The 20,981-nt window shown below is 39.0% G+C and overlaps 1 protein-coding gene across 2 annotated transcripts in view; it reads left to right on the plus strand.

Moving 5' to 3' along the window:
* Positions 1-20,981, plus strand: part of LOC121506925 (membrane-associated guanylate kinase, WW and PDZ domain-containing protein 3) — a 395,012-nt gene that overhangs the window by 340,831 nt on the left and 33,200 nt on the right. For both annotated transcript variants that reach the window (XM_041782974.1, XM_041782975.1), the window contains exons 9-10: positions 8,298-8,489; positions 14,228-14,869. In XM_041782974.1, the coding sequence (XP_041638908.1) occupies positions 8,298-8,489; positions 14,228-14,869 (834 nt within the window). The remainder of the gene's footprint in view (positions 1-8,297; positions 8,490-14,227; positions 14,870-20,981) is intronic.

The following is a 20,981-nucleotide window of genomic DNA, read 5'->3' on the forward strand; positions in this document are numbered from 1 at the left end:
TTGTATGCCTCTGATCCTCAGGTTCATACTCTGTGAGGTGTTCCTGTTACTAAACCTGTAAAACAAACTATACTGTGAGTTTTGTCAGTAAGCCAACAAAGCGGGCTCGCTGCCCACATGTCTTCACTGTCTGTTTTCGCTCTGATAGGCTGTCCACATCAAACACACGACACTTTCTCTGTTTGTCAAACTCGTGGCCTTGTTGTTATTTAAAATTCTGCTGTTCAGGATGCTTTCTCAGAAAACAGCTGCTTCTGCTGCCTGCTCGATGTACCAAGGAAAAATTTCTCCCCAATTATGCTGAGTAATGTCACTGGAGATTTACAACGCAATTGAGTCACACATGAGAAATCAAAAGGCACGGCTGTTTGATGCACTGGATCTGATGGTTCTGTCTGCCGCTGGCTTTTAAAGCCTGCCCACGGTCATTGGCACGGAGACCTTCTTTGGACTCTCCCACACAAGTAAAAACTCACAATCATTTCCTCCATTACATCTGTTTCTTCACACACATACATGCAGTCAAAGGGCTGTTTCAAGAGTCAGCAGGGGGAAGATAAAAGGACATTGGGGTCTGAGTTTATCAAGTCATTTGAATGTGATTATGTAAATGAGCTAAACTCAATCCATGCGGCACTGTGGACATCTGCAGTCCACGCTGACTGTGACAAGTTACTCTTGTTCACACCCATTTATGTCTGCAGTGATGTTTATGGCTGCTCATCCATTTGCTGCATTTAAATTCTTCACACACACCCGCTGAAATATACAGAGCGCTTTTTAAACTGAAGGAAATGAGAGGGAAAATATGCATCAGTTACTTTACAGCCAAGCCAAAAAGCTGATGTGATCTGGAATCTTTGATATGAAAAAGGCCACATCGTGATCACTGTCCAATCATCATGTGCAGCAGAGAGATAAAAGGTAAAGCTTTAGAGAGAGTGTTTCCAGGTGAGGCCCAGATACACAGAGGTACATTAATACAGTGTGCAGAAATCCAATCTGAAGTCTCATCAAAGTGGCAAGTGTAAATTTGACCAAAGGGCACCTGTTCCACTCTGATTTATAACCTTTGACATGTGTCACATGCCCTCAGCTTTTTACCCCATGATGATCCATTTAGCTTACAGCATGCAGCTGCTTAGATTCTATAATTTGCTTAATGTTGACAAAAGGCATTAAAAAAACCAAACCAGCAATAAATTGATCCTTGCAGCAAGTTCTGTCTGCAAAGCTAAATCCTTTTGTCACATTTGCCTCTGTGGGAGAAAGCTCCATTGTTGGATAAAAACACGTCAGTATGCCACATTGTTGCACTCTGAGACATGTTTCTAAATCACAATGAACACAGACGCTTTATTTTTTCAGCTCATCCCACATACCAAATTATACTGGCACAAATACTCACATTAAGGAACGATTATGGTTTAAAACAGTCCTTAAAAGGCACTTGTACACCCTGTTTGAGCTCTGTCTTGGATAGGAGAGTCGATTCTTCAGTCGTTGTAAGTCTGTGTAGAAAAGTCATGTTAACCCTTTAAAATCACATTGTGCAAGTCCGCCAGGACATATTCTTACATTTTTACACACTGTGGTGCAATTTTTGGGAGTATTTTCATTTGCTTTACATCAATATAACCCTTATATACCAAATTTTAATAATATGTATTAACTTATGTATTAAATACAAAAATAAAAAGCTTAGAAGTGCAATAGACCTAAAAAAAATGAAAATAGTTTTTTTTCCACATATATTTCAATATACAGAAATTGCACAGCTATATCCCTCAAATTTGTAAATGTAAAAAAGTTGCACAATATCCTTTGGAACCACAGGAAATTTATTTGGAGTCTGTACATAACTTGCTTTTGGAGATATAATCAATTTTGTAACTTGTAAAAAAATGAGCCAGATGAGAAGTTGGACTCTTCATCTGATGCTGTAATTAGTTTGAAAGCTTTGTGTAAGCTGTAAAACTATTTCGTGCGACCAGGTTTTTGCAGCTCCATAACTACATATGTGTGAAAGTGTGTCAAAGGTGTGTATGATGGATGTCTGGTGTGTGTGGGTTGTGTGTCTGAGTGTTTTTGTAAAAAAAAGTAGGGGTGAAACGAGAGCGAGGGCGAGTATGTGTGCAGGCTAAGCTCTTCAGTGTATTCTGCGAAAAGAACTACAACACCCGGGAAAATGCACCACTTCCTGTTGTTGTGGGAGGGGTCACGTAAGAATCATGTGACAGGTCATGCCCACAACATGATGATGTTTATTTCAACGTAGGAAGTGCTGCAAATACCCGCAGTCTCATTTATCAAGATTTTTGTTATGTGCGCTTTATTGTGTATTTTTACAAACCCATCACTGCAACGAAAAAGCCCTCTGAAACATGGTGATTGTGTGAAATGTTAGTGTAACTCCCCAGATTTTATATGCAAAAAGAATGATTGATCTATCTTATCCGGTTTCAAATCTACCGCCAATCAAAAATGAATATGCTAATCGTAGCGTAGGGTTAACATCCTGAAACCTGAGCTTTTGTTAAGAACAGTGTTCATTTTGTTGACTAACTATTTTCCTTAAAGTTATCATTAACAGCCTTTTTTCCCCTGGAAAAAAAAGAGACAGTAACTAATAAAAACAAGTGCACATGGACAAAAAATCAAACAAAATTAATTGACACTTTAGTCAACAAATAAAAACGAGCCAAAAATGTTTGACAGAGACTTTATCCAATCAGATCTAATTTTGTCATGTAGAAAGTAGGGGCAAGTAAGGCATATATCCAATCACAGCTACTTTGGCTGTGTGGAAAGGTGGGATGAGATATCAGGGAGATCCAATCAGAGCTGCTTTTGAGATCCAATCAGTCGATTAAATTTATTGTAAATTTCGTTGACTAAAATGTTGGGAAGTTTCATCAACTAAAACTAGGCTAAAACTAAAACAATTTAGATGACTAAATTATGATCAAAACAAGATATTTTTGGCAAAAGACTACAACTAAAACTAAATTTAAAAGTGCTGTCAAAATTAACACTGGCTAAGTAAGCACTTTTAGTTTCACCCACTTATTCAGGATAAGTAGGGTCTCATATACGTTAAACCATCAGCCTCGTCTTATACACATTTTTAAAGTGTCCTATAAAAAGTATCACCAAAATTTCCTTAAATGGTCCTCAAATCTTTCAGTGAGACTTTATCATAAAGCTTTTAAATTCCAAGTAATTTCCAAAAAATTTTCAAGCAAAATCCCCAAATATCGAAGGGCAATTTGGCCTAAAATTTGATAGCAAATTCGAAACAATTTTGCGGATACATTCTTCAAGATCCCATGAAAATGAAGGACACACTCAATCAAATACTCTGAAATTTCCATGAAAATTCCTGAAAATTTTAAATGACAACCCCATTTTCAAATCCCAATCTGATTCCTAGAAAATTTCAAATAAATTTCTCAAATTCTCCATGAAGATGCAAAACAAAAGTCAGAAGCAATTTTCCTAAATTTTCTAATGAGACTCTCCAAAGTATGCAAATAAAATTCCTCCTACTTTCCTTGAAATACTTGAACATTTTCAAACAACTCTCTAAAATATCCAAAAAGAAAATAATCCCAACATTTCAAGCAAATTACTTAAACCTCAACAGACGTTTTGAACAAATTATTTCAAAACCAAGAAGCAGAAATTATAACCATAATATAGGAAAGCCAAAATGCAGTGTCCTCTAGAGTTGCCATGGGACTAACTGAACACAACACTGGCAAAGTGTTGGCTTCTTGCTGCCCATCAGCCGGCACGGGTGACTTGTGGCCAATAGTAAGAATTCGATCCGGTTTATGGACCTGTCTACATGTATGTGTGAAGTAAAATCCTTCAGTGTTGTTTTTCTCTATGAGAGAGTGAGATTCAATGTTTGATAAAAGCACACCAGTGAGCTTCATTTCTACAGTCACTGGCAACACAGATTTAGTCCATCTCTCATTTCAAATCATCTTTAAGCAACTTTCGGACATTTGCCGTTGAAGGAGTCGTACTTACATCATTGGTTATCATGCTGCTGGTAAAGTTAGATCTTTTGCTGCTGGATGGCAATGAAGTCAACCAGAAACATCATCAGGGAACTTCTGCCAGCAGCGGCCGGTGTGATTTCAGGAAGTGTGAGTAATGACTCTGAAGACCAATCCCTCCCAGAGTTTTACCGTCTGATAACAACACATCAATCGGCCATATTGTTTTACAATTTTATAAATAAAACAGACTTTCTTTTTGTACAGATTTGATTCCTTGGCTGTTATAAGTACAAGTCAGACTCATGCATTAGAATCAAGGTGATCTTGAAGTTGCTTTGAAGTAACAAGTTGCTTGTAGGTTTTCCAATAGTGTTAATGTCTCTCTTGGTCAGTCAAACACAGCAATGCTATCTAGCTGCTGCCAGTCAGATGGAGCCAGTGTTAGCATACCTTTTGTTAAGCAAAGGAGTGTTTTTTATGTAAAAGAGCTCTGTTGCCTGAAAAAACACGTCAACAAGCCACATTGCTTCTCTTTAGACACGTTCCTTAAAGAGAATCAACACAAATGCTCCACATTTTTAGTCCATCCCTCATAACAAATCTTGCTGGCATAAACAGCTGATCAGTTGCAGCTGGAAATGACCCTAAAGGGCACTTTCAGACCATGAAATTCAACATTTGAGTACATTCATGTTGTATTTTTTTGGTAAAGCTGGAAATGTTTGGCATTGAAGTCTGTGTTGTTCACTGTATTTTGTTCAAACTGGTCATATGAGCAGAAAATTATTTTAAAAACTACCATTTTGGTCACATGTGATGCTTCTGTAAACCCTGACAGTGTTACCTTTACTGTAACTTTCTTCAGTATGCTGTTTAAAATCACACTAACACACTGTAACCATTACGTCAGGGTGCTGAATATTATGGTAATTCAGAGAAGCGATAAAAACCAATAGCAGAACGCTGTTCTATCCTGTCATTTTCTGCTACCTTGCAGCAAATGCAGCTTTCATCTCATCTGTCATCTCGTCCAGAATTCAGCTCTCTCCTGAATCAGGTTGTGGGTTTCCCGGTCACAGAGACAGAGGGATTGAAATTTTATGTTGATTGTGTATGTTACGCAGTTTATACACCATCTGGCAACTTTGTTGTGTTCAGAGAAAGAAACAAATCTATTTTTCTGTATTTTAGAATTAGCATATTTCTAGTTGAGCCATAAAAATCCCTGGAGATTGACAAAACAGGAAGTGGGCAGGAGATGGCCCAAAAATGCAGGAGAATCCAAGGAAAGCTAACAGTAAAATCTTAAATTCAATCCTGCAGCAGAGGGGTTCTCAAACTTCTGGGGGCTCAGGACCCCTTACAGGGCAGAACATTTTCCAAGGACCCCCCACATAACCCTCACAGTGATTAAACAAGTGTTAACTGCCAATCCTACTCCTAGATGCCATATTTTAAACTCTTCCACCTAAATACAAGCTCTTGTCCAATTGAGTGTGGCTTCTCACTTTTTTGCAATCCTTGAGCAGCCAAATAAGAAGCCCTCTGAGTTTTCTGAGGTTGTGGTCAGGTTCACCATTCATGTTTTCTGGCAGATGTATTCCTCACCATTTTGTTAGAAAAAAATCTTTTGTTCTTAAACCCTGCATGCTTTGTTATCAGAGGACCTTTTAGCTTAGCGGGCTTCATGGCTTCATATGAAGAAACAAAACACATCTTCTGTTGCTGTTCTCAATAAAACCAAACTTGAGATAGCTGTCATCATATTCTCTCAGTTTAGCTGGTTTGGGCCAAGCATCACTTGATGAAGTGGACATGCTTAAATATTTATCTATTGTTGCTAGCTGGACCTGCAGACCAAAGTGACTGATGCGTGACGAGTGATAGATTTAGGTGATATGTCACAATCACATCTGAGTTTTTATTGGGCCAGTGCTGACTTATGTGGGAGTCATTGCTTTAGTATGTTGGTTTATGGTGCTGTGGTCCCTATATATATTTATTTGATTTTGAATGGCATGGCATTACTTTATTTTAAATTATTTCACAGACCCCCAATCTGTAGCTCACAGAGGGGTCCCCGGACCCCAGTTTGAAAACCACTGCTGTAGCGGACAGGAAGCCAGTGAAGAGAGATCAACACAGGGGTAATGTGGTTCCTCTTTTTTGTGCCTGATCGAAGGTGAGCACAGCTGCAAACGCTGGCCTGAGGAACGGCCCATAAAGAGTAACAATGGTGAAGTTTAGATGATGTAAATGCATGTATCAGCCTCTCTGAATCCTTGAAAGGCAGATATGATTTTACTTTGGCTATTAGGTGAAAGAAGCTCGACTTTGCATTGTTATACTGTTGCATAGATGCACTACTATCATCCCATGTAGCCAAACCTGCTGCAACAATTGCTGACTGTAGCAAAACGGTTAAATCTTGAAATAGTCCCAAAAATGGACTTTTGACCCTTTTTTAGGCATATAGTTAAAAAGTCAATGGCATTGTCCAACTGATTTAGAAATATTTAATCTCATAAATGAAGCCATGGTATCTTTTTCAGCTCTAATTCTTCAGCAGTGTTAAAGTGAGGACTTATACTTCAGGATCAAATCATGCCAGATGTAGTCCCTACCTTTAGAGAAATGTACACTTGAAGGGGAAGTCTAATTATAACCTTAAGTAAAATATGTTCATTTTCTGATGGTGGTTGTGTTTCTTCAGCAAAATCAAACTGCAACAACATCAGGGAACATATGCTATGTGGCAGCTGCTTGTCAGATGTACCTAATGTTAGCAGATTTATTGTCTTTGAAGTAATATCCTTTCATAATATTTTGCTCAGAGAGAAAGAGCTCTTTTGTCTGATAAAAACACATCAGTAGGCTGCATTGTTACAGCTTCCTTATCAACAATATGCACAGGGACTTTATTATTTTTAGTCCATCCTACATACCCAGTAGTGTAGTGGAACAATTATGGATAAAAATGTCCCCCTAAACACATTTTTTCTCTGCTCAGTTATGGGTTTCTATTATAAAAAGTACATTTTAAATGCAGAGATGATTAAGACATGTTATATTGTCTTGTATAGGTAAGGTTTTCTAACATATTTTGAAGATTTAGATCTGCAGTGGTAGAGAATAGGTTTAAGGCTGGATCTCACTGCAGGAATTTGTCAGATGTTCCTCTTACAGTGTGATATAATCAATGATGCATCCACCAAATTCATGCATGGTTATTCTTTTCATAAAAGTAGAAGTGTGGCTTAGTTCCTGAAACACTTAATAGGTTTTTGTGCTCATTTTGTCCCCTAAAAGGGTTTGCTCTAATGCAGTTTTCTCACCTTTAAATCAAATAAAACTGGAAGCTTTTTAAAGCCCATTTATAAATGCACAATGACATTTCTGGCATCCCAGAGACAGGCAGCCACATCACACCCTCTTTATATACACCCCACTTGGTGTAATGTGCATCATTTCTCACCGGCTGGCTTCACTTTGACTTTTTTGAGTCACAGCTTTAACGCAGCACGGGCCAGAAACCATCAGGCAGGGAGGGAAAAAAAACGGTGTGTCCATGATCTAAAGTGCTGATACGGTGTAATGCCAGATAGGAAGGCTGCACGGTGTAATGCAGTGTGACCCTGACAGTCGCTTATCTCCTGTATTGCATATGCCAGAGCCAAGCTGCTGGTCCATATTGATGTTGCCACTGACCTTAAGTTGTTCCTTACTCAAGTTATAAAAAGTCGACTGTGACAGAACTCTTTTCTCTGAGTCACTGGCTGCAGCGTGGAGGGGATAAGAGAGGACACAGAGCTAAATTGGACTCTGTCAGAGGTGTTTTATCTCTGCTCTGCTCTATAGTTTTGTAATAGGATCAGGCACTTAACAGTTTACAAGTTAATTAGCATCTAAAGTGAATATTTTCACAGATTTTATCCATCTGTTTGTGCTTCTTTCTCAGCAGGGTTGGAGGAGAAGGTCTCCGCTGATGGCTTTATTGAGTTCAAGCATGTTCATCATGCCTGTTAATTAGAAATGATTAATTACAATGTTGATCCTCTGCACATAATGCGTGCAATTAACACTCAATGCAGGCACAGATGGATTTTTCTGTCTTTCAAGAGGGGTGTGAATTTATTCAGCACGGTCTCTGCATTTGAAAACCGAGTTTAATTTTTTTTCCATTCTTCTATCCACGCAGCTGTCCGTTATCTATACTGCTTATCCCATGCAAGGTCACAGATTATCCCCTTTATGCCTTTTAAAAGCCTTTTAATCTTCTGTTTGCAGGTAAGGGAGGCACATCTGGCTTCACTTCAGACCCCAGCCAGCTGAAGGGGGAGATGTACCACACGGCACTGAAGAAGAGCTCACAGGGGTTTGGATTCACTATCATCGGAGGCGACCGAACAGACGAGTTCCTGCAGGTGAAGAACGTGCTGAGTGACGGACCGGCTGCCCAGGACAACAAGATGGCGTCTGGTGAGTTAAATCTCACCTGACATGAATCATTAATCATCTTCTATCTCTCTTAGAGGGATCTGTCACACCATACCATACTCTTCTACCATTTATTTTCATTAATTTCAAAGGATTTTCCAGTATAATTAAGGCCAACCATTGGGGGAGATAATGGGGAGATCTTTCTAGGGACCAGAAAAGTGGAGGGCCCATGGAGGTCAGGAAGATCATGGTCTGTTAAAAAGTTAATCTGCAATATATATTTTATATTCAACCTGAATAATAACCATTTCCTTTTTTTTCCTGTTTTTTTTTTTTTTTTGCAAATGTTAACGTGAATGACAGGATGATAATATGGGTTTAAAATGGGGGGTAAAAAGGATGGAAGAATGGTGAAAAGTGGCTTGAAAGTGGCAAGAATTGGCTATAAGTGGATAAAACATGGTAAAAATTGGCTGAAACAGTGATGAAAAGGGGTTTAAAAGTAGCACTGGTAAATCATTTTAACCTCAGAACCCAATAATAGTTTGACACATTTTTCAGCTCCAAAAAGAAGTAACTGCTAGCCAGGATGCTAGCACCAATGCTGCTGATACAACACACATGCATTGATATCATCAATAAATCACAACTAAGGAGGGCCCATTCTCTGGGTTTTTCAGGGGCCCAGCTAATCCATTGGGCAGGCCTGGTTATAACTACACAAATGTTTTCAACTTGTTTTACTGTACTTACCAAATTAGTTTCAAGCAGGTGGAACTGTTTATACCATGTTTACCATGGGTCCTTATTTCCTGTAACTCAGTGTCCCTGGTAAAAGCACTCTATAAGACATTTAAACAAGAAGGACACACATTATCCTTCATTTTCATCAGAAAATTGGCTACTTGATGTTAGCTTCCTTCCTTTCTTCTCTGATCTATTCTTATGATAGTAATATTTCTGGAAATGCCACAAAATTATCATGTTTTGAAAAATGGTACTCAAAGTTTTGCAAGAGAAACTAGGAATTTATGTATTACTGAGCTTCAAGACTCTCTAGCTGTTATTTGAAATCATATAACAGAAAACATGAGGTACATCTACAGTATGTGTGAGGGATGAAAATGGTCAAAATTCTGTTTATGTCTCAGTATAAAATAAATCACAAGGAAGTGGGTTAATGAAGGAACAATGGATAGAGACAGGGACTCTACATAATGACAAACTGACCCATAATTCACAAGAGGCACAGGTGGAAGGCAAATGGAAGAAGTTGATACTATTTATGATGCAGAGCAGCGCTGAGGATTACAGAAAAGATAAATGATTTAGCTGATAATATAAAGGGAACAGGCAGACTGGGAATTACCTCTAAATTCATTTTGTTTGCTTTTATATTATTATTTAGTTCTTTGTATTATTTCAGCTTTAAGATGACTTTGTTGTCTACGTCTACGTGTGTGGGATTTATGAATACAGAGCTTGGCACACTTCTGTTAACAGGATTAGTTTTTAAATGATTTATTAACATTAAAGAGCAGTTATCAAAACACCTAACTTCTGTCAAATTTGACTTCTGTAGCTTGAATGTGTTGTTCCAGTCATGGAGGGGAGAGAAAGAAAGTCTGTGAATGAAGTTCAAACTTCTCACCATCGTGTGGCGCCAGTGTGCTCCTGAAATGAATTTCTCGAGCTGATGCAACAATGAACACATACTGGGGTTACTAATAATCTATTTGTGGACTTAAGGGAGCAGATGGATCCAAACCGTGCTCTTTAATGAGAAATAAGAGAAAATGTAAGCAAGAACATACTGCCTCCTGTGCTTTAGAGAGATTATTAATAACCTGACGCAATGGCTCTCTCTGCCCAGGCATTTTTATTCTGATTCAGATTCCAGCTATTTCCTTTATCCAGTAGTGCAATTTTAAAAATCTATTTTGGGTTTATTCTTTTAATTGGATGGGATAGAGTCAGAACATGCAGGAACCCAGGCTGCCCGCTTTAAGAACAACAGCCTCTGTGGTGAACAGACATAACCAGTGAGCTATCAGCACACTGATCATTTTAAATGGCATGCTGCTTGAACTGTACAGAGCGCCGCCAGACTGAAGATAGTGATGATGCGTCCAAAAATTTTCTTTCAGATTTTCAACACAGACATGAGTAATTCATCATGGCCTTTTGAGAACTTTGATCTATTCACATTACAAAAAGCTGATGTTTCGATGGCATTACATGTTGACTTAAATGATAACTCTAGTGGATTATTAACAGAATTAACAGATTAACTACTATCACAGTGAACATCTTTGCTAACAGATTAACTGTTAAAAAAGTTAATTCTTTTCTTTCAGCCCTAAGGCCACTAACCTGCAGTTTCATCCCTGATAAATGTTTATCTTTTCATTTGTTATTTTTCTCCATTGTATCAAATAATCCATGTCTAATCCAAGCGGCAACCTCTGGTTCTAAAAAATGAAGCCAATGTGGAAGTGCAAAAAGATGCAATGTGGCAATAAGGCTGTTTGTAGAACCACCGGGAGTCAGGCACACAACTCATGTTAAAGGCAGTTTTTTTAAACTAGAAATAAACTGTTTTACAGCCTGGTTCAAAAAACAGAACATGTTTCAGTAGCTAATGTTTTCATGAGCACACACTGAACGGTGGGTGAATTTTTTGTACCACAATCATTTTGATTATAGTTAGGAAAAGCCTCACTGTGCACTGATTGGTGCGTTTCATTTGATTGACAGATAGCTTGACAGGCAGAAGCTACCTATCTGTCAACCAGAAGGCTAGCTTTAGTGATAGCTTAGCTGACAGGAAGTCCAGCTCAGTGGGCGGGCTCTTGTCTGCCGTTAGGTTGATCCAAAGTTTGTTTGAGACAGCAATCGAGGCGGCCATGGATTGGCTTCAAAAGCTGTTAGAGTCCGCCTATTGTAATCAAACAGCTGACGTCACACAGGCTTTGTCCAATTCTTTTTAGAGTCTGTGGTCAAATCCTACTTTTTTATGAAGCACATTTAAAAAAACAGAAAAAAGTTGATTAAATAGTTGTACAATGAGAATCTAAAACCAATAAAAAAATGCAGAAACGTACGAGCCCAATATAAAAATAAGGAGATAAGGGGCACAGATAGCGTAGCGGTTAGGTCACACCCCATGTATACAAGCGGCCCGGGTTCAAGTCCAGCTTATGGCTCCTTTCCTGCAGGTCTCTCTCCCAATCTCTCTTTCCTGTTCCCGCTCCTTCCTCTGTCCTCTTTAAATAAAGGCATAAAAAGCCTGAAAAATATAGTAATAAAAAACATATAAAAGTAAAAATGATAATTACATCATAGAAAAAGAAAGGATAAAACCATCTCTCAGGTAGAACCAAGAGCCAGGGTATAAAAAGCTTTTTGGGGGACTTTTGCTTTTATTTTGATAGGACAGCTGAAGAGAGACAGGAAACATGGGGAAAGAGAGCGGGGAAGATATGCACCAAGCAGAGCCAGGGATCAGGGACCAATCTTGTGACAAGTAGCCTCTGTGTACAAGCACCTGCTCTACAAACTGAGCTAAACTGGCGCTAAACACCATTTTTATTTTTAGATGAAAATACGTAGAACAAAACAGGTAGCAAATATGCTGGACTTTGCAAAAATGATAGTTTACAGCAGTGGTTCTCAAATGGTGTGGCAAGGCACACTAGTGTGCCTTAAGGCAAGTCCAGGTCTGCCGTGGGAATTTGTACAATACGTTATTACTGCAACTGTATGGCAAGTACTGTAATCAGGCCTGCCCACAGATCTGGCTGGACCCCTGAGAAACCCCAGCGAGTGGGACCTCCCCAGTTGGGATTTACTGATGATATTAGTTTAGTTAGTTTAGTTTAGTTTAGTTTATTCAATCATAACACAACACCAAACATTTTGCACAGTATAGACATTTCAAACAAAATCAATAGTCATGTGTTGAAACTAAACTAAACTGATGATATCAGTGCATGTGTGTTGGATCAGTAGCATTGGTGCTAGCATCCTGGCTAACAGTTACCTCATTCAGAGATGAAAAGCATGGCAAGCTATTATTGGGTTGAAATTGGCGTGGAAGTTATTAATTCATGCTATTTTTAACCAAGTTAACCAATTTGTCTACCCATTTTTGTGACCTCCTTTGACAACTTCAACCATTTTGCTGCCTTTTTAGCATTTTTCCCACTTCTTATTACTATTTTTGACCCATTTTTGCCACTTTTTTTAAACTGTTTGCCACATTAACCTATTTCTGCTACCTTTTTGCCACTTTCTGCCCCTTTTTTGCTATTGTTTGGTCATTATTTTTCATTTTTTTACATCACTATTAACCCCTTTTTACCATCTTGTAGCAGCTTTAACCCTTTTTTACTATTTTTCTGCCACTTGTGATTTATTTTGACACGTTTTTGACACTTTCAACGCATTTATGCCACTTTTTCCCAATTGTGCCATTTTTTAACCACTTTCAACCCATTTTTACCACCTTACAAAATTTAATCCTTTAGGCCACTTTAACCCATTTTTGACATTATTTTGACACTTTCAACAAGTTTTTGTTGAATTTTATCCCATTGTTTGGCCATTTTTTTTTTTTACCAATTTTTGCCAATTCCTGGCTTTGTTTACCACCTTTTGCCCATTTTTGACATCTCTTGCCATCTTTTGCCATCTCCATGATCCCCAGTTGGCTGGGCCCCAGAAAGCTCTTCCCTTTATCTCCCCTTATAGGCCTCCTTGACTGTAACATGATTTAAAAAGTCTATTTTGTATCGATTTAAATATGGCTTGCCTTGAGATTTCGGCTTAACCTTAGGTGTGCCTTGGGCGAAAAAAGTTTGAAAACCACTGGTTATCACCCATTTTCTCTACACAGATGGCATGTCGATTCCAGAAATATAATACACAATAAAAATACAAAATATTTTTTTTTACATGATTTTATTGTCAAACAACCACAGCAAAGAGCCACAGAATCTCAATAATGCAACACTATAAAAGTTATCAGTAGAAAATAAGCATATTTTTAACTGCAAAGATAAATAAATCATGTTAAAATGTCAGTTGAATGAGAATTAAAAGGATGAAACATGAGATAAAAGTATTTTCGTGTAAAATTAAGCACTTAAATCTTGTTGAGCTGACTGTAAGATTTAAAGTTTAAATCCTCTTCTGTAATATTACTGAGACTTATTTTATAGCAAACGTGCACCAGCTGTTCCATGCTTAAATTGGAGGTATTAATATTAATTCTGGTGTGATTCAACCTAAAACTGTCCCATGGGTTCAAAAAGAAATCCCAGCAGGAGGGCAGAGTGTTTTATCAGACCGGCTGGTCACGGTGAGGCGGGATGTTTTCATGGCCTTCAGCTGTCTACAAAAACCAACAGCTGTGGGTGTGTGATGGTGTCATTGGTTCACTGTGACAGAAATCTACACCTGTCTCACCTTCATGTAGTTCAGCAGAGAGTGCTGTTCAGGTCTTTCTTAACAATAGAGAAGTGAAGGACTCCCAGGGATACAGCAGGACTAAATGGTAGACTGGAGATAAGAGGAGAGAGGGGGGGACAGCGAGCTGCCAAAATGAGAAATATGGGCGAGCAGTGAAGAGGAAAGGGGCATTTTAGAGGAAGGATTCATCTGACAGAGGGAAGGAGTAAGTGCTTTCCAAAGAAAAGAAGAGGAGTGATGTCTAGATTAAATACCAGCAGAGGAACTCCCACTTTAATCTCTTTTTTGGCTCTTTTCCCTCTCAGGTGATGTGATTGTTGAGATAAATGGGATGTCCGTACTTGGGAAAACCCATCCAGAGGTGGTGCAGATGTTCCAGTCTATTCCTATCAACCAGTACGTGGATATGGTGCTCTGCCGTGGTTACCCGCTTCCACCAGATGTGGATCTAGACAGCGACGACCCTCTACCGCCCCCTCCACCCCCACCTGCCGCTCAGCCCCAGCAGGCCTTGCACGGCGGCGAGGTGGTGACAGCCGTGCCGCTCATAAATGGACAGCCGCTGCTCGTGAAAGGCGACGTCCTCCACGGCTCTTCGCAGGAGCTCCACTACGTCACGACTGACGCCAGCGGCCGGCCTGTGGTGGCTGCGTTGCCCAACGGGAGGCAGGGTGGGGAGGTGGTGTCAGGGATGCTGCAGCCTGAGCTGGTGAGCGTGCCGCTGGTGAAAGGTCCGGGAGGATTCGGGTTCGCCATCGCTGACTGTCCGCTTGGTCAGAAGGTGAAGATGATCCTGGACGCGCAGTGGTGCCGCGGCCTGCAGAAAGGTGACGTCATCAAGGAGATCAACAGGCAGAACGTCCAGGCGCTGAGCCACGCCCAGGTGGTCGACATCCTCAAAGACTTCCCCGTGGGCAGCGAGGTCAACGTGCTCGTCCTAAGAGGAGGTGAGAGATGAAAGAACAGCTGATGTGTTAGCTATGCTAGTTGATAATGCAGTCTTTGGTTTGTATCTGTAAGCTTTGAGAGAAGGTTTTATAAACTTTAACCACTAAAAACATGAGGAAGACTAGACTAAGACTAGCTAAAGTTAGATCTTTTATGATAAGCTGATGAAAAGTAAGTCTTTTGACTTAAACACTAGAATGTAAGGGTGTTTTATTGGCTAAAACTGGACTACTTTTTATTTTTGCTGACTAGAACTATAGGCAAAAACTTTTAAGAGTGAAAGTGACTAAAATATGACCCTTTTAAGACAAGTTTATATTGGTCTCAGAGGTCCCCAAGACGTGCCTGTGAACTTTGTTGCTGAAAAAACACTCCAGTATTGGATTGTATGTCTAGAATTCCCCTCTGTTTCAGCCTTGCTCAGAAGAAGCTGTTTCTGTGTATGTAGCTTTAAATGTTACTGAGCTGTCCGACTCCGCCCCTCTTAGGAAGTGGATGTTGCTTAATGGATGTGGCTCTACTGATCCTCCTTGTTACTACCCAATCCGTCCTGGAAACCCGATTTGTACTGCCCATGTGCAAACACGCGTCTACATCCGCTTGGCAGCCTACTTGTGCTATTTGCTCAGTTTAAGGTTAACTTAGATTAGTTTAGATAGGCCTTAATTAGCTTTAGGTTAGGCATTTATATTCCACTGGTTAGGGTTAGAATTCATTTATATAGACGCGGATGTAGAGGCGTGTTTGCACATGCACAGTACAAATCGGGTTTCCAGAATGGATCGGTCAGTGACACTCCTCTCAGCTGGGAGCTGAGAGGAGGGCAGAACTTTCTTCGAAGCAAGGAGGGCCAACCAAACCTGCGGGGCTAACTCCCTACATGACATCATGAGGGGAAAATCTGAGAACAGCTTGTTTCAGCGCACATACTCTGAAAGGTGGAGAAAGAGAGGGGGGCAGGGAATGGATTTTTCTGGTACTTGAGGAGCTTGTGGACAGGCCAGGGGCACATATTTTGTTAGAAACACCTAAAAAAGTGATTTTCGTAAAATTTGTCCCCTGTAAAGGTATTTTAATCTAACAACTAAGACTAAAACCAATTTGAAATTACTGCCAAAATTTACAACGCATTTGAGCAAAGACTTCACACAATGGTAAATTCAGGTCTTGAGTTATAGTCAAACATTAAATTTTAATGAATAAAGTGAAAAATGAAGATAAGCCTATATGAATATATTGAAATGTTAAAATTGTGTTTACTTTTTCAAGGTTACTATACTTAACTAACAAACCAGTTGGAAAAAAAAGCCTAGAAAAACTAAACTAAAATTTGAAACAAATTGTAAAAAAAAGAAAAAATAATAATTAGTAATCCAAATCTGTTATAGCCTGATAAGGACAAAAAGCAGAGTTTCCACTGTATCTGTACATGTATTGGATGTAAGGCATAAATGAGCCTTGAGCCAACCAGGTGCAGTGAAATCTCATCGCATTCCCTGGTCTAAAAACTATAAAATCTGGATTATAAGTGGTCCTGGTATTTAAGCTGCAGTCTGTTTTTGAAATGTTCCAAGGGGACAAAGGTTTACCATTTCATTCTGCAAAGTTCACAACTTGCACTTTTTCTTACAGCTGTGTTGCTCTCACAGTACCACCTGTTTTGGCTGTATGGAGTTTCTGCATCTTCCAGCTACAATACAGTAATTGGGCTGTCAGCCTATGGTGACAGACTCCCAGCCTGCAGGTCACTCTGCCCTCCTCTGTGACCACTTGACTTCTTATTGAATTGTTCTTAGCCAAACCAGCAGTCAAAAAGGTTCATTCATCTAACAGTATACTCCTTATTTTTTTTTAAATTCACGGATATGACCTAACAAGGGAGAAAAGCAGTTAAAAAGTGGTGCCGACCCCTACCGTGTAGTCTGTGTTGTTTTGTATTCCAGCACATTCTGAGTAGTGAAGTGGCTGCTGGCATTAAACAACAAATTGGGATGTATTGTCAGTTGCATTAGCAGCTGCATGCCCTTGCACTAATGACGTTGACATCTTATCACTCTATACTGCTACTGCATATGAGACGCCCCAGTTTATCAGCCACAGCTAACTTTTTAGATGAAAAATAGGTGTTGAAAGTGTGGCTTATGAACCAGATTTTACAGTAAATATTCCTGTTGTGTAGCAAATATGAAGGGTGTCCTACACCAAAAAAATGGTTTGACACCTGAAATAATGATTTATAGATTCACCATTCATAAGGCACATACAAGCCAATACCTTTTTATAGATTAAGGAACATCTAAATCCCAGAGTTACAGCTGATGTGCATCTGTGCTGAAATTTCAGAAAAACACCTTGAGAACATCATGGGAAGAGCTGGGCTGGTAATAAGACATGCCCAATCTCTCTATCCCGCTTTCTCTCATCAGCCACAACATCATTCAGATGATGCTTTAAGTTCAGTTGTTTGCAATAAGGCCATATCAACTTGAGGTAGACTTACCAACAGCATCTTTAGTTTGCGATGATATGTGGTCATGCAGAAGACACAAGCTTGTATGGTATTGACCTCATTTTAGGAAACATGGTTCATTCATGGTCTTGGTCAGCAACATTACATTACCCACAATCAAAGAGTGTTACAGCAACGTTTGTGAGTGGCTTATCCCATCTTTACATGAAAAACTTCTTCGCCATTTCTTAGGGTTTTATTATCGAATAAATCTAATGGATGTTGATCTTTGACAGCAAGATGTCGTGGGTATTGTGGAGCTTGGGGGCCAGCATCTTTTCAATACAGTTAGGGAGGGACTCCAAGGAAAATGGTTGAGAACCACTGACGTAGAAGACAAAATTTGCAATTTCAGGCAACAGGACTACATTACCCACAATCCTAGAATTGCAGCAACGTGGAGATGCAAAATTTAGCTGTGTTGACTGCAAGCGAGTTTAAATACTTCGTACTTAAATGTCAAATTTTTACCCTAACTGATGAACATCACTATTGAATACCCATATACAAAGGCTGAAAGGGTGATCTATAGGTTAGGATATTTTTTGAAGAGTGAATTTGAATAGCTACTTACTGTAGGTAAACTGCCAGTTAGCGTAACTTATTCTAGTAAAAAAATATTAGGTAGATAAACACTTCTAATTGTGACAGTGTACAATGAAGAAGGCAATTTTATCATCTTTCGTCCTTCTCTAAGGGCTTTAAATAAAGTTATTCAGTGTTGATTTACTATGGATAAACGTATTATCCAACAGAGTGAATGGCTGTTGTTATGTGTGCCTGTACCGTTGTCTCCGTCCTCTCTTCTCCTGATATATTCTCCTCTCTGTGATGTAACTCGCTTGTTGATACACGTTCAACAGTTCCCCTGGGAGGTGAGGTCAGCGTGCTGATACTGACAGGAGGTGAGGGGGTGTTTGTGGCTGGTTGGGGGCTCTCACTAACCACACACTGTTGTTCTGCAGAAGCCTGGGTGATGCCACTGTGCCTGTGGTCTGTTGAAGGTCACCACTACAGAGCCTGCTGCCTTTTTTTTAATGAACAGAAGCACCTGCACCTCTGTAGCTGCAGCATATAATGGCCAAACGTGATACGGTTAAGGCTGAAAAACAAGTTCACACTTTCAGCTCATTGCAACAGTTTTGCATGTGGGGGTCAAGTTAGCAACAACACATGAGACGTAGATGGGCTTTCTCAGAAGACAGTCATGATTGGATTGAGGGTATTCAGGATTACTAATGCTAAAATGTGAATAAAAACAGAATATGTATGTGTAAATACTTTTCAACCTATTTTAATAAAGCAAAAAGACAAAATGCTTAATGTTCAACCTAGTAAACTTTATTGTTTTTTGGAAATAGACACACAGTCTGAATTTGACTCAGTAAGCACACTCCAAAAATGATGGGAGAGCAGCATGTTTACCACTGTGTTACATCACCTTTTCTTCTAACTTCACTCTGTGGGAGCCTGAAGACTGAAGACACTAATTATTGACATATTCAAAGTGGAATTTCTTCTCAGTCTTGCTTTATGTATGTCTGAAGTTGCTCAGCAGTGCAGGGTTTGCCACTTAAAAACATGTCATACATTTTAAATGGGACACAGGTCTGGACCGTAAACAGGGCAGTCTAGTACCCTTACTTTTTTACTGTGAAGCCATGTTGCTGTAACTTGTGCAAAATGTGTCTTGGCACATGTGTGCAAATGTGTCTTGGCATTGTCTTGCTGAAATAAGCATGGGCATCCCTGAAAGAGACATCACTTAGACAGAAGCATATGTTGCTCCTAAACCTGTATGTACCTCTCAGAATTAGTGATGCTGTCACAGATGTGCAAGTTACCCATGCTTTGGGAACTAATACACCCCAGGCCATCACAGATGCTCGCATTTGAACTTTGGGCTGTTTTTTTTTTTTTTTTTTTTTTTTTTTGAAGCATATTGCAGATATCAAATTTCAAAAGTTGCATGTTTTCATAGTAATCATCTTTTTAAGTTTAAACTAAAGCTGGGCAATGTTCTGCTCTACTCATTTTGCAAACATTCAGGCATTTTTTTTTTTTTAGAATATTTTGCAAACTATCCCAACTCATGTCAGATTTGCAGTGAGTCAAAATAAAGGGAATGAGATATTTTTCAAAATAATTTAACTCTAGTTGTGACAATGATTTCTTACATAGCTGCAAGTTAAACAAATTAGTCAATTTTTTATACGTTTGAAGTATATAAGTAAAAATATGTCCTTCATTTAGGTGTCTGCACATCTGATTTCATCCTTACATATAGTCCTGGAAATTAACATCGATTTGAATTTTTCACATTGACAAAATCCCAGCAAATAGGCCTACATACAGTTCTTCTTTTGAAAAGATGTATAAACTATCCATTAGTATGATATATCCATAAGGGCCACTTGAGAAAAAAGGATTAATGACATCTGTTAATATTTAGGAAAAAATCCCAAATTTTCAAGTTTGAAAAGTCAATAACTTACAAGAAAAAAAAAGGGTTTTTTTGCTTTAAAAGGTTTTAATGTGCGTGAATCAAAAATGTAGATTTTTTTAGACTAGAAAGTAGAAAAGTCTTAAAATTCAACCATTTTAGTTTCTTGTAAATCTACGATTTTAAAGACAAAATTTTTGAGCTTGTGTTGTCAAAATAAAGACTTTTTGAACATGGAAATTTCCATTTTTTCCAGTAAATTTCGGACTTTTTAAACTCTGAAATTCTGAGTTGGATTTCTTGTTTATACTCTTAAAATGGGGATTTTTCTGCCTGAAAATTTTGACTTTCTTGCACATTAATTAACAAATTCTCTTCAGTTTTTCACCTTTAGGTTGGCCTTAATGCTTTATGTTTCTAATCATGGTTTTATAAATGAAATATGTACATCTAATTTTGACATTAGACTAGACAGGGTCCCGCTCCCCCCCGAGATCTTTAGTGCCCCCTTAGGGATGCCCAGACCCCAGGTTGGGAACCACTGATCTACCTAATATGTGATGATTATACTATAGAAGGATGTATTGCTTGTGTTTGCTGAAAAATACATATGATAAGGAACTTTTAAAAAATAACTGCACATTAAAGCACAATTGCAGTTATATCTCTCAAGTCTTCCAGCCCTAGTTTAAACAATAAGTATGTTGTCTGTGCTGAATAAAGGTGAGCATTGAAAAGGGTTTGCAAACCACCTTATTCTGTTTTTTTTTTCCCCCTCAGTAGGAAAAAATCTTTGGCAAGACAGGATTAATTATTTTATAAAAATAACACAGGTATGCTGTTCAGCTTATTTATGTGCATTTTGTTTCTTCAACAGTCAGCCACTTTACAGAAGACAGCAGTAGCAGTTGGTTTCACATGGGAAACGAGCACCAATCTCCTGCTGTAGAGTCCCATGTTCTTTAACCTATGTACTGCTTCAGACCATGACATTCAAGCCATAGGGTAGCATACAGATAGAGCTACAACAGAGGGCACCTATAGAGGAGCTGAGCCACTGACCATGACAAGCAGCACCAGAGAACATCTAGAGCATTTCTAAAGTTTTTTTCTCATTCTGTTTACGCCTCCATTTGAAGCGTAATGCGGTCTGTTACAA

Source organism: Cheilinus undulatus, linkage group 3, assembly GCF_018320785.1.
Source record: "Cheilinus undulatus linkage group 3, ASM1832078v1, whole genome shotgun sequence".
NCBI lineage: Eukaryota > Metazoa > Chordata > Actinopteri > Labriformes > Labridae > Cheilinus > Cheilinus undulatus.